The sequence below is a fragment of the Diuraphis noxia genome, unplaced genomic scaffold, assembly GCF_037042655.1.
Source record: "Diuraphis noxia isolate RWA-SAM2 unplaced genomic scaffold, SU_Dnox_SAM2 contig0003, whole genome shotgun sequence".
NCBI classification, from domain to species: domain Eukaryota; kingdom Metazoa; phylum Arthropoda; class Insecta; order Hemiptera; family Aphididae; genus Diuraphis; species Diuraphis noxia.
Window position 1 is genome coordinate 31,871,042 of NW_028301713.1, and position 15,579 is coordinate 31,886,620.

The 15,579-nt window shown below is 28.6% G+C and overlaps 1 protein-coding gene across 1 annotated transcript; it reads left to right on the forward strand.

Annotated features, from left to right (window-relative positions):
• Positions 1-1,360: 1,360 nt before the first annotated feature.
• On the forward strand, positions 1,361-15,320 carry LOC107166512 (high affinity cationic amino acid transporter 1-like). Its single transcript, XM_015515208.2, has 12 exons — positions 1,361-1,960; positions 5,994-6,122; positions 6,818-6,973; positions 11,072-11,176; positions 11,271-11,545; positions 13,488-13,585; positions 13,749-13,888; positions 14,041-14,143; positions 14,239-14,426; positions 14,503-14,657; positions 14,766-14,874; positions 15,086-15,320. Exons 1-12 carry the CDS (start codon positions 1,735-1,737, stop codon positions 15,187-15,189), a joined length of 1,788 nt encoding a protein of 595 aa, XP_015370694.1. The 5' UTR covers positions 1,361-1,734; the 3' UTR covers positions 15,190-15,320.
• The last annotated feature ends 259 nt before the right edge of the window (positions 15,321-15,579 follow it).

The following is a 15,579-nucleotide window of genomic DNA, read 5'->3' on the forward strand; positions in this document are numbered from 1 at the left end:
TCTAAATAAATATATCGTATATATTTAGATGTGAATTGTGATGTCCATAAACTTGACCCACTCACTTAAATAGCTAATATACACTCCAAATATATTCAAAAAATGTAAAATGTCGAATAATTCGGAAGTAATAGCAAGTTATTTAAAAAATTGGCAAGTCATTGTCACATTTTGTATGATAAGCTTTTTATTAGGTGGGCCAAGTTCAACCAGTCAACCAACTCTACCCAACTCACTTTAAAACTATTCCAATATGCCAATATAAAATTACATGAGTGCCCAATATTACTTTTTGTACATAATATTTTTATGCATAATTCAAAATCGAAACTAATTTATAAATAAGTTTGTTAATGCATGCCTTTCTAAGTATAATCTAAAATTCTTAGCAAAAGATTATGTAAGATATCCGTATTATAAATATTAATTAATTTATAATTAATAATTATGAATAAAAAAATTATTTAATCGTACGTATTTAATAATATATTATACACTTTGGCCTTAAAAATAATACATAAATATTAAAATTTTAGAGCCATTTTCAAAAATATAATATCTAAATATTTTTTTACTTCTAGGTACAAAATTATTCAATTATAAATTGTGTTAAAAAAATATGTTATGATTTATGATTCGTTATATATTGTGTAAAATGAAATAGGTATAAGTTAATATACTAAAATAATAGGTACTGTACACTTTACATAAGCAATATATAGAGCTATTAATAAATAGTTAATCATTTAAACACAGCATTATTAAAATCAAAATAATTATAATTTATAGTAAAACGTTTGGTACACTTCAGTTTCCAACATTAAATAGAAGATAGAAATGAGCATTCCCGCCGAAAAACTTAACGCGGTGATCTATTTGAATTTTGAACACGCGACATCTATATCATACAACGATCCATCGATCAACCTCGGTTACACCTATAATAATCATCGTGTATACAATATGCACGCATCATTGCTATTATATCTTATCACCAAAATGTATTGACGTCGATATCACATCGTAAAAAGTATGTTGTATGTACGATGTACCAGTGTACCTACGCGTTATCATCTACACGCATAATAATAATTTATTATAATCTATATTACATATTAATATATTATAATACTTACGCGTGTGATAATACTATTATAATACATATATAAGGTGTAACAGGACTATTTAACAAATTCCCATTATAAATACTACCTACTATATTTGTCAAATAGTACTGTTACACCCTGTATATCACACTGTTATCATCTACGCTGCATCCTCATCCTTCTCCTCCTCCACGATGATAACACATCGCATAAGTGTTTGTACTTATAGCTGCAGCTCGTCACGCATGATAGAAACACGCGCAGTTTATACGTTGAACTCGTCACGCCACGACGTCGAATTTCATCCACCCAACAGCTCGCTCGTTCGCTCTCCCGTCTTATCCGACGATATTTTATAAATAAATTCAACACATATTATATTATATTACTATCGATCACCCACCAGCCGATATCATCTATCATTCGGCCGCATCGCACATAATATTATATACATATCATATACTTACGACATACAATTATTGGCCACCTCCGGCGACAACTTTCGGCTCTGTGCTTCCGGTTTTCGACGGATACGACTTCGGAGAGCGAGAGCGGGCAGAGCGCGTAGGTGGCGGTCTCCCAGCGGGCAGCCACGCGACTCTGCGCACACCACTGTTTAATATATACGATGGCTGTTGGCAAAAAGTTGAACCGGAAGAAGACGATGGCGGGCGTAGTGCGTGAGTCGTCCATGTTGGACAGGGTCCTGACCACCACCGATCTGACGGCGTTAGGTGTGGGCAGCACCATCGGTGTGGGGGTGTACGTCTTGCCCGGAGCCCTATCGAAGTACGTGGCTGGTCCCGCCGTCGTCGTGTCGTTTTTCATTGCTGCTGTCGCCTCTGTGTTTGCCGGTTAGTATAACAACTAACAAAGAAACCACAACGTATACAGACACCAAAACGGAGGTCGAGTTAATTTTAAGCGATTGTGTTAAGACAGCATTTTACACTTTTAGTTCAGTTTCACTGGTCTACGTTAGTTACTTCAATATTATGCTTGCGATTTACAAATGAACCAACCAATACTAATGTTGAATTATAATTTATGTTATATCAATAACAATAATAAATAATGTGTTTACAGTATATTCCGCGAGTTCAAAGTTTGTTAATCATACGAGTCATACACAGGGCCGGGCCGAGAGCCTGGCAAGGTAGGCGCCTGCCAGGAACGCAAAATATGGAGTATAGGAATGGGGGCGCAAAATTTGATATAATTAAATTTGAAAATCTAGGGAAGGGGCGCAAATTTTTATCTTGCCAGGAGCGCCACTATTGATCGGCCAAGCCCTAGTAGTCATACATTCTTTACAGGGAGTATTTTTTTTCAGTACTAAGAATAATTTAAATAGTTAGTTAGTAATTTTACTTTTAGTAAATTAATAAGTTATTAGTCTACACCGTATAACTTTATAATGTGAATTAAAAAAGTTTACCCATAAAATTACGTGAGCTTTTGGGATTTTAAGTTATATAGAAGGGTTACGGTTGATAAAGTTTGGAACGCCCGTTTGTTAGATGGGGTAAGTGGCTGCAATACGATTGGGAACAACAAGTGCAATCAAATCAATAGGCATCCAAAATTCGATACGATTCAGCAGAGAAATACGTACAACGTACCGTTTTTATTATTTATAAAATAAAATGTCAATATTTTTTTTCCTCACTTCTTCCTAATACTTGGACCATAACACTGATTGATTAGAGTAATTATTACTGTTTGAAAATCTTTCTTCCCAATTATTTCTTTATTTAATCATGAACTACATTAAATATATTTTAATTTTATTCAATAACTATCTTCTTGAATCTTGATTTTCAATTGGATTATCACGAAGTATTTCCAGCTATAATTTTTTTTCTATGCATTTTTAAAGTTTTAGAGAAACATTGTAATCTAAACCCCTTTCCTCAGCAGTTGTATTTGCCCAGTTCATAAAATTATTCGTATTATTTGATCGACTACTATATTATAAGCGTTAAACGTATTTTAACTTTTTATTGCAAAATAAGTACCAAACGTTGGTGGTCGGGAGAACAATACGAGATAGTACACCTACATATGGCTGTATGACATAAGCGCCAAAGGAACAAAAATGACCTACTATTTGCGCCAAAATCTATAGAACATAAGCGCCAATCTAATATTGTTACCTGCTATACCCAACATATGACATAAACGCCAAAGGTACAAAAATAACCTATCATTTGCACCAAAATTAATATTTTATATAAGTATTAAGTAGGTAGTTATTTAAAAATTTCTATGTCTTATAAAAATTATATAATATTAATATTATTATGTTGTTAGTAAATTATAATATACGTATTAGGTACAATAGGTACATGCACATCAATATTTAATATATAGATTTAATAAATTTGTTGATTTTTTATAAAAATAAAATGACACATTACCACTGGCCATTTATCTCAAAAATCTATATTTTTGCTCTTTAAATTTAAAAAAACACAACACCTTTGTTCGTAACAGTTTTTATAAAATCCATTTTAACGAATGACGCTTACACGGATACTTACGAAATAGGTATACTAACAATATGTTATAACTTATAACACAAACTGCTCACACACTGTCTATTTGACAATCTATCGTAATCAGATAATACATATTTTGTCGTTTGGAGTTTTTGAGCGATATAGTTCTAAATTTAATATCTGTTATTTAATTTCTGGCGCTTTTGTACGATATGACTTGTTTTTCTTATCCCATTTTAGCGCTTATGAACGATACGATTTTGGCGCTTTTGTACGATACGACTTTTTTTTTTTAATCTTATTTTGGCGCTTATGTCTTCCACCGCTACATATCGTAGACCTTTTTAATTTTAAATAGTTCAGTCAATCCAATTAAAACCGTAAAATTAGACAAATAAAAACGCGCGTGGCCCAAATTATCACATTTTGTGCCTGTTCGAGCCTAATGACATTCCTAGGTTTCCTATACATAATTCGTATATTTACCGATTTTCTTCTGACTCATAACACTTTTACCAACAGCCTATAGAAAACCACGATTGAAATAATCGCTATGCTTTACAATTAAATACTCATACGATTTGTAAAGCACAACGATTTGACGAATATATATTCATTCGATAGATTTAGCTACATACCTAGTATTTCAAAAGACGCGTACATGTGTCGGTGATTTGTTGTAGATGAACAGACAAATTAGCAATGCTACATGCGTTTGACTAAGCTGAATATAGTTGTTCAAAAATAGGGACCGTGCTCGATTGGGTTTCAGTGTGGTAAGAATATTGTTGCAAAGAATCCGGGTAACACCCATTCGAAAGCCTACGGTGCAGGACGATGCTTGACCGCAGTGCACATTATTGATGCAACCACTACACCACATCTGGACCCCAAAAACAAAATATAAATTAGGTATATAATTATTAAACCTAACTATTTATTACATAGATGCAGGTTGACGGATAGATACTTGATGATTTTTTCTTCATTTAAAACACATGCACAAAATAATTAACATATAACAAGATAATATAATGAAAGAGATATTTACTGCGAGATATTTACTATAAGTTTATATACTGTTTTGTATAATCTAAATACAAACCTGTGAGATTGTTTACATTAAAAATAAATAAATAAAGGGTTAATACTCGGAGATGTATAAAACTGTGTACATAGGTATTCATACAAATAATTTTTATCTATGTTTTATCAAAAATATAAAATGAAATGTATATAAACTCTAAAATATGTTTATATATATACTTATCATGGAACTAATTTACTGGTTATAATATATTATAATGTACTTATATTTGTCGACAAACTTAACAAAGCAAATTCAATAAATCCATTACATTTTAATATATGTACGTAGGTGCAGTTTTAAGTTTCAATAATTTCATAGCTACATAGGTACATATTATCAGTATTGTATATATATTATGTATCATTGAGCATTATTGACCCATAAATGGCAAATCACAGTATTAGTTATTATAAAAACTAAGGTCCATCGGTAAACTAAAACATTTAATAGTCGTTTCAAAACAATAGACATATATAGTTATACAAATACAATGATAATAATATACAGAAATAAATATATAATAATAGATAAAACATAAATTTAAAGACGCCTTACAAGTTACAATAACAACATTTTAAGATAAAGTCCTGACGACGGACCATGGCTGTACATTTGAAGTATTTTATGGCTTTCTTTTCTTCGGAACTATTTTTTTAAATACATATATTTATATAAAATATAAAATTGTATACATTTATGTACTTTAAAAAACTAAGAAATATTTATATTTTATATGGTCCATATATATGGCCAAATAATAATGCCCATTCAATGGCCCTTGAATAAAAAAGTTTGAGACCCCTGAGTTTTATAAATCTATATATTATTTTGAAAAACTAAGCTGTACGTATACACTCCTCGAATCTCAAGGAATATCTGTGAAAAATGTATTGTCAATTGGATTGAAAGTCTTTCCAGAGATTTAAGCGAGTACATAATATCATTGATTATAAATACTAGTAATAGTATTTATAATCAATGATAATATTAACAAAAGCACAATTAAATCATTTATATATAAATTATAAATATATAATAATAATAACGAAAATATGAAGTTATATATTATATCAAATATAGTTATATCAAGAATACCATACATAATAACATTATATAAATGTATACCTTCATAAAGTATCTGTATTGAAGATTTTATGGTTTAATTGGTGAGCATTTTTTACAACTTCTTTACACTATACATATATATAACAAGCAACGCTTTAATTTAAATCATTAATACAACAGTATATACCTACAATTTTGTACGCTTCTTATATTAACGTTAATATTTTCCAGGACTATGTTACGCTGAACTTAGCAGTCGAGTCCCCAGAGCCGGATCAGCTTATTCGTATGCTTATATCGCCGTTGGCGAACTAGCAGCATTCATAGTCGGATGGAATTTACTTCTAGAATATACAATAGGTATTATTAATATAAACTTTAGAAAGTATAGACCTTAATATCTAATAATCATCAATAAAAAGATAACCTTATAATATAACATAAGTAATTTTTTCAAAAATAAAATGTCATTCAAAAAAGTTAATTTTGCTAAAAACAAATATCGTAGTATAATATGGGAATTTATTATTATGTAAAAACTACGTACAAATTTGTTTCAATTTTTCTAAGCTTTTAATTTTACTTTTAATACAACTATATCATAATTTATAGTAATTTAGTATGATCGTTTTAAAATCAACTTAACTTTAGAAACTATAGAGTTGCTTAAATAAAATGGTAACATTTTATATGTTTAAACCCTTAATGTTTAATTTATAATATAAAACATTATAATTATTTAAGGGCATATTTTATAACTCTTCTCAACTACTTACCCTCGATCTCTAACACAAAATAATATAATGATTCTTAGTTGAATTCAAGGGACAATATTTAAGGATAACATCGCGATTGTATTGAGTCATCGTTCAAAATACTTATTAAATCACATATAATTGGTTATTTTTTAACACTTTAACAAAGACTTTTTATTTAATTAATGTATAAAAACAATAGTTTTAAAGTTCATGTCCGATCAATTAATGTTTTATATTGTGATTATCAATATGAATTTAAAATGTAAGAAAATATATTCATAGTCTTTTGTCCTGCAGGTGGTGCTAGCATAGCCAGAGGAATGAGTCTTTACATTGATTCGCTGACCAACAAGACAATGGAAACAGCTTTCAGAGAGCTTTATGAGATCGAATTACCATACCTATCAGAGTATTTTGACTTTTTCGCAATGTTCATTGTTATTGTGTTCTCTGGTAATAACAACTTACCTAATTTAATATAATCTATACCTACATCAATAGTTTGGGATAACTTATAACTTATAAGATTTGAAATAAATTTTCTACAGTTAATAAGTCAATTTTTAGAACAAAAAATTTTATTTTAAACATAGTGTAGTGAAATTTCACGTAGTGAATATATTTTAACTATGAATTCGATATTCATTCTATTTTTTTTAAATTTAATTTTGCCATACTATCATATTTTATGGATATTAGATACCAATATTTTAAAATTATATCGAATTAAATCATTAGTCCATTTACATCAATACAATTACAGACGTACAATCAAATATTCGAACCTAGTCATAAAAATAATCGTATCAAATTGAAAGAACGTGATTTTGTTATTACAGCTTCTCAATAAGCGACTATGCCTTAATTTGTATTACATGTATGTTAAATAAAAAAAAGTACTAATAATAATTAGTATGAGTACAAAGGTTAGAATAAGAAATACATGAAATGGAAAAAAATCGATAACATAAAATCATAAAGAACGTTGTTATATGAATTATTATTATTATTCTTATAATTTGATAATTTATTACGCCTTTGCGCTGATTTCTGCAATATTTCACACGCCGTATCAAAAGCTAATAACGAAATATATTATATTATATCATTTTATTATGTGAAATTTAACTTTAATTTAATTTTTATAAAAATAATGATTCATTGTTGTCTTTTCGGTTGGTATCGGTATAATAATAAAGTATTATATCAGTTGCACACAATATTCTTATATACCTACTCAGTGCTCGAATTGGGAAATTGAAAGAAAGAGAACTCAAGTAGAAATTAAAAAAACAGCGTTCCAACTGAAAATTTATTGAGTACTAACCCATGGGGGACTTTGCCCCCCACACCCCCTTAATGACTACCACAATATCACTATATTTGTATTAGTTAATATATTTTATTTCTCTAAATGTTAATATAATAATGTATTGAATAAAATAAAATTCTCCAACACTTACGAGTTTATTTTATTTTTTACAGTACCTATTTAATATTTTATAAGATTGAATAAATACAAAATAAAAATATTCATTGGCATTTAACACCGCGTACGGCGTAGCCGTGCGTTCTTTTAGGAAAATGTAGGGAACGCTATTTAAAATCAAAGGGAATATAAGAGCTGAATTCCCATGCGCCCCCTCCCCCCAAATTTGAGCACTGTATATACTATTAACAAATTGACATAATTGCTATATTCTCTAATTTATATTATATACGTACGTCGTACATGGTTAATAGGCACATTTCTCTATATACTATGTGTATTTTGTTTACTGTAACGTTTGATATTTTACGTACTAACTTGTATATTATACGCTTTAAGTAGGTACAGAAAAAAAACAAAATAAGAGTATTGACTAGGTATTATCGATAAACAATAACTAGAAAAATTTTAAAGCAGTAGAGTGGATTTGAACAGAAAAATGTATGAATTTCTTAAAATTTTAAATCTTCAATCACTAATAAAATAATAAGACTCATATAAATAATCCCAGAGTTTCATGTGCATAAATATTTTTATGTTTACATAAGATTCGGGTACCTAATATAAATTAAATACAAAATATTTATATACCTAATGTTAACACTCAGCTATATGTATATTATTATAATGCATTAAGCTTAATAAAACTAGTTCATAAATAGTTCATAAAAATTAACAACCAATTATAATCTTTACCATTATGATTTATGACATCAGCAAAAAACCTCATCTCTTGCGATTTCAGATAAAGTGCATTTCATTTTTCTAAATATTTAAATATAGTACCTACTCATTTTTGATCTCGTAGTTGCCAATATAAGGTAGCTAATATTATTTAGGTATATTATATAATAATCAGTATTATTACAATAAAATAAAATTATGATGCTTCAAAAGATAATCTACGAATGATTAGTGGAATATTTGTAATAATACTAATATAATACCTATACACAATAGAAACTTGAGTTTTATACGTCTTAACTTATAAATTATAAAACATTGAATAAATATTACCTACTTATAATACATATAGGAAAGCTCTGTACGAGATACACATATGATTAGCCTTGATAAAACAAATAGTTTAAGACTTCAGGTATCTATCTATAAATGTTTGAACCTGTATTATGCTTCATTTAAAATAAATACATTTATTTCGTTTAACATTAGATTTCAATTTTAATATATTTTATTATTTTAATGAAAATAATTATTTATTATATTATATTATATAAAAAAGAAAATTATATTATAAATATAATAATATAAGTACCATATACAGAGTTTTACAAATATTGTGTCACAAAAATGGTGGGGGTTATATTAGTTCTTATAAGTGATCCCCTCCCCATTTAGTCATACTCAAATTGGAAGACTTTTTATACATAATTATTATCAATGTTTTATACTTATACGTTTAGATTTTCGTATTGAAATCTTAATAAGAAACAATAGAATTTATTACACATCACATCGTATTAAAAAGTAATAACTACCTATAGTTAATCTTAAAAATTACAAATAGATGTTAATGAAATTAATAAAACAAATTTTAACATTTATCTTAAAATAAGTATGTATATATTATAATTTATCAACATGGATACTGAATAGACGCATTACCCTATACCTAATTACGTAAACCTAACCAGCCTAAGAGATAAAATCTGTGGTATTTATTTATTTTATCCTTCATTAGAATTGTTTTATTTATTAAAAGCTATTATAACAATCATAAAACTTACGTAAGAAGTCTTTTTGATTATAAAGGCACATATTTCAATTTGAATTTAAATAAACTTGTAGTGATAATATGCAAATTTTCAATTTTGACCTATTGACATTAATTGATTATATACTCGTATTCTTTTAGCGAGTTAATATTTAAATATCACTCGATTAATTCGTGAATTCAATTATCTTATCACCTGATCTACCGACTGATTTATTGAGTTCAATATAAGTAGAAGTTTGTAATTTATAAAATGCGTCATCTAGGGTACGTGAACCTACCTAGTATGGTATATATTGGAAAAATCTTTACTCAAAAGTAAACAATCTCAGTAATTTGCTTATAATAACAAGAAAAAACAAAACAAATGGGCATCTATACGTAAAATTAGTTTTTAACAAAATAGATTTATAATATATTATACACCTAGATATTGGTGTTTCTTAGATTTTACCAAATCCTTATAACAACATAATGTATAGTTACATGGGATTATTTTTAAATATTTATGCAATTTTTAATCTATTGTAGGTATCCATTTAAAATTATAATTTTTTTTTCTATAAACAAATTTTCTCATAATAGTAAAAATAAATAATAATAAGGTTAATTGTTTCCCTAATTTTATAGATATGACTAAAGGTTTAGCTGTCAAAGATAAAATATTAAATACAATAAAGTACTCGAAAAAAAAATCGAAAGATTCCGATGCTTCAAGGCAGATTTAGAATAATAATATATTAAACCAGTTATTTTAAATAGGCATAATAGCTGCTAATCACCGAATGATAAATGTTTTTTCTCCTTGCAATTGGTTCCCATAAGAAAAAAAATAACTTATTGGTTATTAGTTATTACCATTCAAAAATTTAAAATGAAATCTTTTTTTTATTATTTGATTACATTTTAACATGGTTTGAATCATATAATACTTGGCATTTTTTTGCGGACAACAAAGTTCATGAGGTCAGTTAGTACTAAAATATATCTAATAATAATTAATTAGATATATTAAGTATTATAAATAGATACGGAATAAATAATAATTGATAAATATTAAATCTGAAATTTCAATTTAATTTCCCTGAAAAATGTTTAAATTGTACACTCTGCAATGTACTTATAGTCTTAAATGATTTTACCAACCTATATAGCTATATAAATATATGCGTATGTGAAATATATATATATATATGTAAATGTGAAAATAATATACCTATACTCTATAGGGATACCTACTTGAATAAACAAATAATTACAAATATTGGTACATTGGTACCTTATAATACATTATCATCATTCATTACATAGTTATGTTCTGTTTCAGTCGCTCTGGCTTGCGGTCTCAAAGATTCGGTGCGTCTCAATAACTTATTCACGTTGTTAAATTGTGCAATCATGATCCTAGTAATCGTTGGTGGTTCATTTCACAGTAAAAATTATTTAGTTAGACGATTTGCCGTTCGCAGAATTTAATAATTTATATAAATTACATCGATTTTTTGTTTTTTTTTTTCGGATCACAGTCGATTTCAAAAATTGGTCACTGCCGAAATCGGAAGTGCCAAACTGGGCAGGTGAAGGCGGTTTCTGGCCGTACGGTTTGCAGGGAGCACTACAAGGTGCGGCCACGTGCTTCTACGGGTATGTAGGGTTTGACTGTATAGCTGCGTCTGGTGAAGAAGTGAAAAACCCTCAGAAGTCATTACCTTTAGCCATCATATTGTCGTTATTCATCGTGTTTCTCGCCTATTCCGGGGTGTCTGCCGTCCTCACGTTGATGATACCCTACTACGCACAAGTAAGCAATCACGCCATCAAAAATAAATTCTTCTAATACACGTTATCGTTCATATCGAAGCATCGGCCACTATCATGGTCATTAGCATTTTTTAAAAGGGTTACGGTTGATTGAAGAACACGCGTACCTATGTGTGGCGAGAATTTGTTACTAAAATCCCGGGTGGTCGCCTATCCGGGAACTATAGTGACACCGGCCGATGCTTAACCTCAAAACATGTTAGTGACTGAGGCTAACCACCGAGCTATACCAGTCCTCTTATTTAATATGTCTGTTTGTAGAGTTATTTACTAGGTATAGTAACCAGTATAAGGTACCTTTATAGTGTACTTACACTTTTGAAATAAAAAATCTATTATCTACTTTTATATTGTCGCAAAAATATTTAAATTTATTACAAGTTATATGTAGATGGAACTCAGGTCATAATGACTAAATGTCGCTAATAACATCGTGAATACAATATAAATATGAAAAAATACTTGCAGCTAATATATGATAATATAATACACATATTATCTATACCTATAATATATTAATTGAATGTTATTCATCCAAAGTACAATGTCAATATTAGTAATAAAAATGTAGTAGACAAATAACAAATGATAGTGATGTAAAAAATATGAAAATACACTAAAATATAATAAAGTAGAGGTACACATTAGGTATTCAACTATACAAGGTAAACCTAATAATAATTTAACTTCGTATTATTTATCATATACGTACAAAGTACATAATAATAATTGATAATTTAATTGATATTCAAAGTTATAAATTTATGATACTCCTCTTAGGTGGCAAATTGGTCGATTATCATGATGAATAGCATTTCCAAACATTTATACAAAATAAAGAAGCCTTTCTCACTCTCAAACATGCAGGTCATCCTATGTATGTGTCATAAAAATATTTACTAAATTTGATACGAAACTATATTATTTTGTTTCCTCTATAAAACTCGGAATCAACTTAAGTTTCAAATGCTGAAATTCCATTATTTTCGGGTATATAATCCAAATCAGCCAAATCGACTAGGTTAAATCGAAAAAAAAACACTCATTAATACTAATTCACGATAGATATGTTGATACGTTGTTCATAGCAGCTTTTTAAAAATCAAATATCATTGGTTTTAGAATAAGCTGTGGTTTTAAAACTATTAATGCTAAAAATATACGTTTGTTAAGTACTTATATCATCTTTTTTATTAGGGAGAATTATGGTATAACTTTGGAATAATTTATTACATGAATAGTATAAAGTTAGCCAAGAATACTGTATGCCTATATATGCAAACAATAATGTTGTTCCATCAATTATAAATTATTGTTGGTAGTAAAAATCAAAAATCAACCAATCACGAAATTTGTTTGTATAATACTCTACGGCGTCTATGCACTTCCAAACGATTTTATTTTTATTTTCTCTTTTACTTCTTTAGATAATAAAATAATATTGAAATTCAGTAGTTTTTAATTTTTTTATCAGAGACATAATAAATAATAATGATATGACATCTAGAGTTACTGAAACGGCGAATTGTTGCTATGATGGTTACAGTTATAATAGTTTACACACTGAACTTTATTTTCGTAGTTACATATGGTACCGACCTACTCTAAACAAATCAAATCCAACAACATAAGTACCAACCACTAAATAAAACCCAGAGCTGCGAACTATATCAGCGACTGCGGCAATATCTTAAAATGTAGTTTTACTACATGCAACTTTTTTTGTATTTGCAACATATATTTATCGCGACGTTTTAACAGTAGACCAAGTGGATGATATTATATGTGCTAAATACTGATGTATATTTTAAAAAATCTGTTTTTGTCCCAAGCAATAAGTTGTTATACCAATGCCCAAAATTGACCAGTTTGACATTGGTAATATTAAAATACGACCATTTCAATTACATATTTATGTCTAGGACGCAAATATGCCATTAAGTCACGCGTTCGACGTTATTGGATGGACGCCTCTGAAATGGATCATAGGAGTAGGGGCCGTTTTCGGGATGTGTGCATGGTAAGTAGGTATACTAAGTAAACAATTAATGAAAATAATATATAATCCTATGTACGGCAGTCAAATGGTTTAACAGTTGCTGCAGGCCTGCAGCTATTAACATACTGACTATAATAATAATAATAACAAGAATATAAGTTGAGTACCTACCTAACGTTTTCAGTATGTTCGGTTCAATGTTCCCACTGCCGAGGATTTTGTACGCAATGTCCAACGATGGTCTGATATTCAAAAGCTTAGGAAAAGTACACCCAAGATTTAAGACTCCATTTTTTGGAACGATATTTGCCGGCATCATTACGGGTACCTAATGAACTATTTTCACTCGTAAATTAATTATATTTAGGTATTATGTTGTATATTAATACATAATAGTGTTTTCAATATATAATATCTAACTAATTATTACTGATATAAAAAAATTAATCAATTGGCGCTTTCGTTTGTTGTATAAGGTTTTTTTTCCGCCTTACTAAATCTCCAACAACTAGTGGACATGATGACAATCGGCACTCTGCTAGTATACGTCATGGTCGCTGTGTGTGTACTGTACACAAGGTAAACTCAAAACTTTTCGGGCTTTTTCGTTATTTTTTTCTTGGGGATAACACTATTTTATTAACTTTACTATTTACCATCGATTTTTATAACAGATATCAAGAACAGAGCGATATGGACTACGATATATTGGCTGACGAATACATCGAATCTACAGCACTGGTCACGATAAAAGTAAAATACACAAAGAAGCAAATACTAAAACAATTATTCAACTTCCACAAATTCGTGAGGGCAAACAGTCTGAGTAGTTACGTGGCGTCTTTACAAACGACGTGTTTCAGTAAGCTAAACTATATTTGCCCAAAACTATCAAAAACCATTTTTACCAACGCATATTAAAAAAATGTTAATTTCAGCAATAACGTGTTTTCCTCTTGGTCTCTATTTAAGTCACTGGTATGAGCTAAACGGTACACATTGGATCATTGTCCAGGTTATTGTAGGTGTCATGATTTTACAACTTGTATCCATCGCTATGCAACCAACGTCTAAAACTCCAGTAGCATTTAAAGTAAACAACTACCTACCTAGCAAATAATAATTATTATTATATTAATGTACAATTATAATTAAAATCAAACTTAATTTATTATATGGTATTTATTTTATTTTTTTACAGGTGCCACTTGTACCACTTACCCCAGCACTGAGTATATTTATAAACATTTATTTAATGTTCTTTTTCGACATATATACGTGGACGAAATTCATCATTTGGATGATTATTGGTTGGTATTTATTACGTTTTTAGAGAATATAAAATTATAGACTTAGAGCTTATTTATTAAAGTAAATTCACAGAAGATACTAAATTCCTGAATTAATTAATTATTAATTAGTTTCTTCTATTTTGTTGAATAGTAAATGTCTACAAATCTATATTATTTTATTTTATAATTCTTTAATTCTTCTTGTTTATTAAACTTATATCTTTTTTAGGTTTCACAATTTATTTCGGATATGGTATTACACATAGCAAGGAAAATAATCCAGAAATAAATATTGTCAATAGTCAATCAAAATCTTCATTAAACATAGATTGACATAATATTTTAAATATTTAAAAAAAAACATGTTCTCATTACAGTTATTATCAAAGGCCAATGAAAATAATGAACAAATAAAAACATTGTTATTTATAACTATACCAATAAACATAACTTCTCATCATCTACATACTTTAGTAATATTTTCCATCATAATACTACATGATAGCTAAAGCAACACATCATGAGTGAAAGATCACTTAATTTGCGAAGAATGAGGTGTATTCTATAACCATAATAAATAATAGGTTAGGTTAGGTTAGGCTATAACAACTACATTCCAATATTGTACTTATAAAGATACTAAAATCAATTAATTAATCTTTAATAAGTGCTTAGATACTTCATCTTCAACTCGATGATATGTCTTATGCCCCTAATAGGTAC

Excerpts from the sequence above, each read along its gene's own strand:
- LOC107166512 (XM_015515208.2), top strand. The coding sequence starts at position 1,735 with ATGGCTGTTGGCAAAAAGTTGAACCGGAAGAAGACGATGGCGGGCGTA. Across the intron at positions 14,144-14,238 it reads GTGTGTGTACTGTACACAAG|ATATCAAGAACAGAGCGATA; the intron begins GTAAACTCAAAA and ends TTTTTATAACAG. Across the intron at positions 14,427-14,502 it reads TTTACAAACGACGTGTTTCA|CAATAACGTGTTTTCCTCTT; the intron begins GTAAGCTAAACT and ends TGTTAATTTCAG.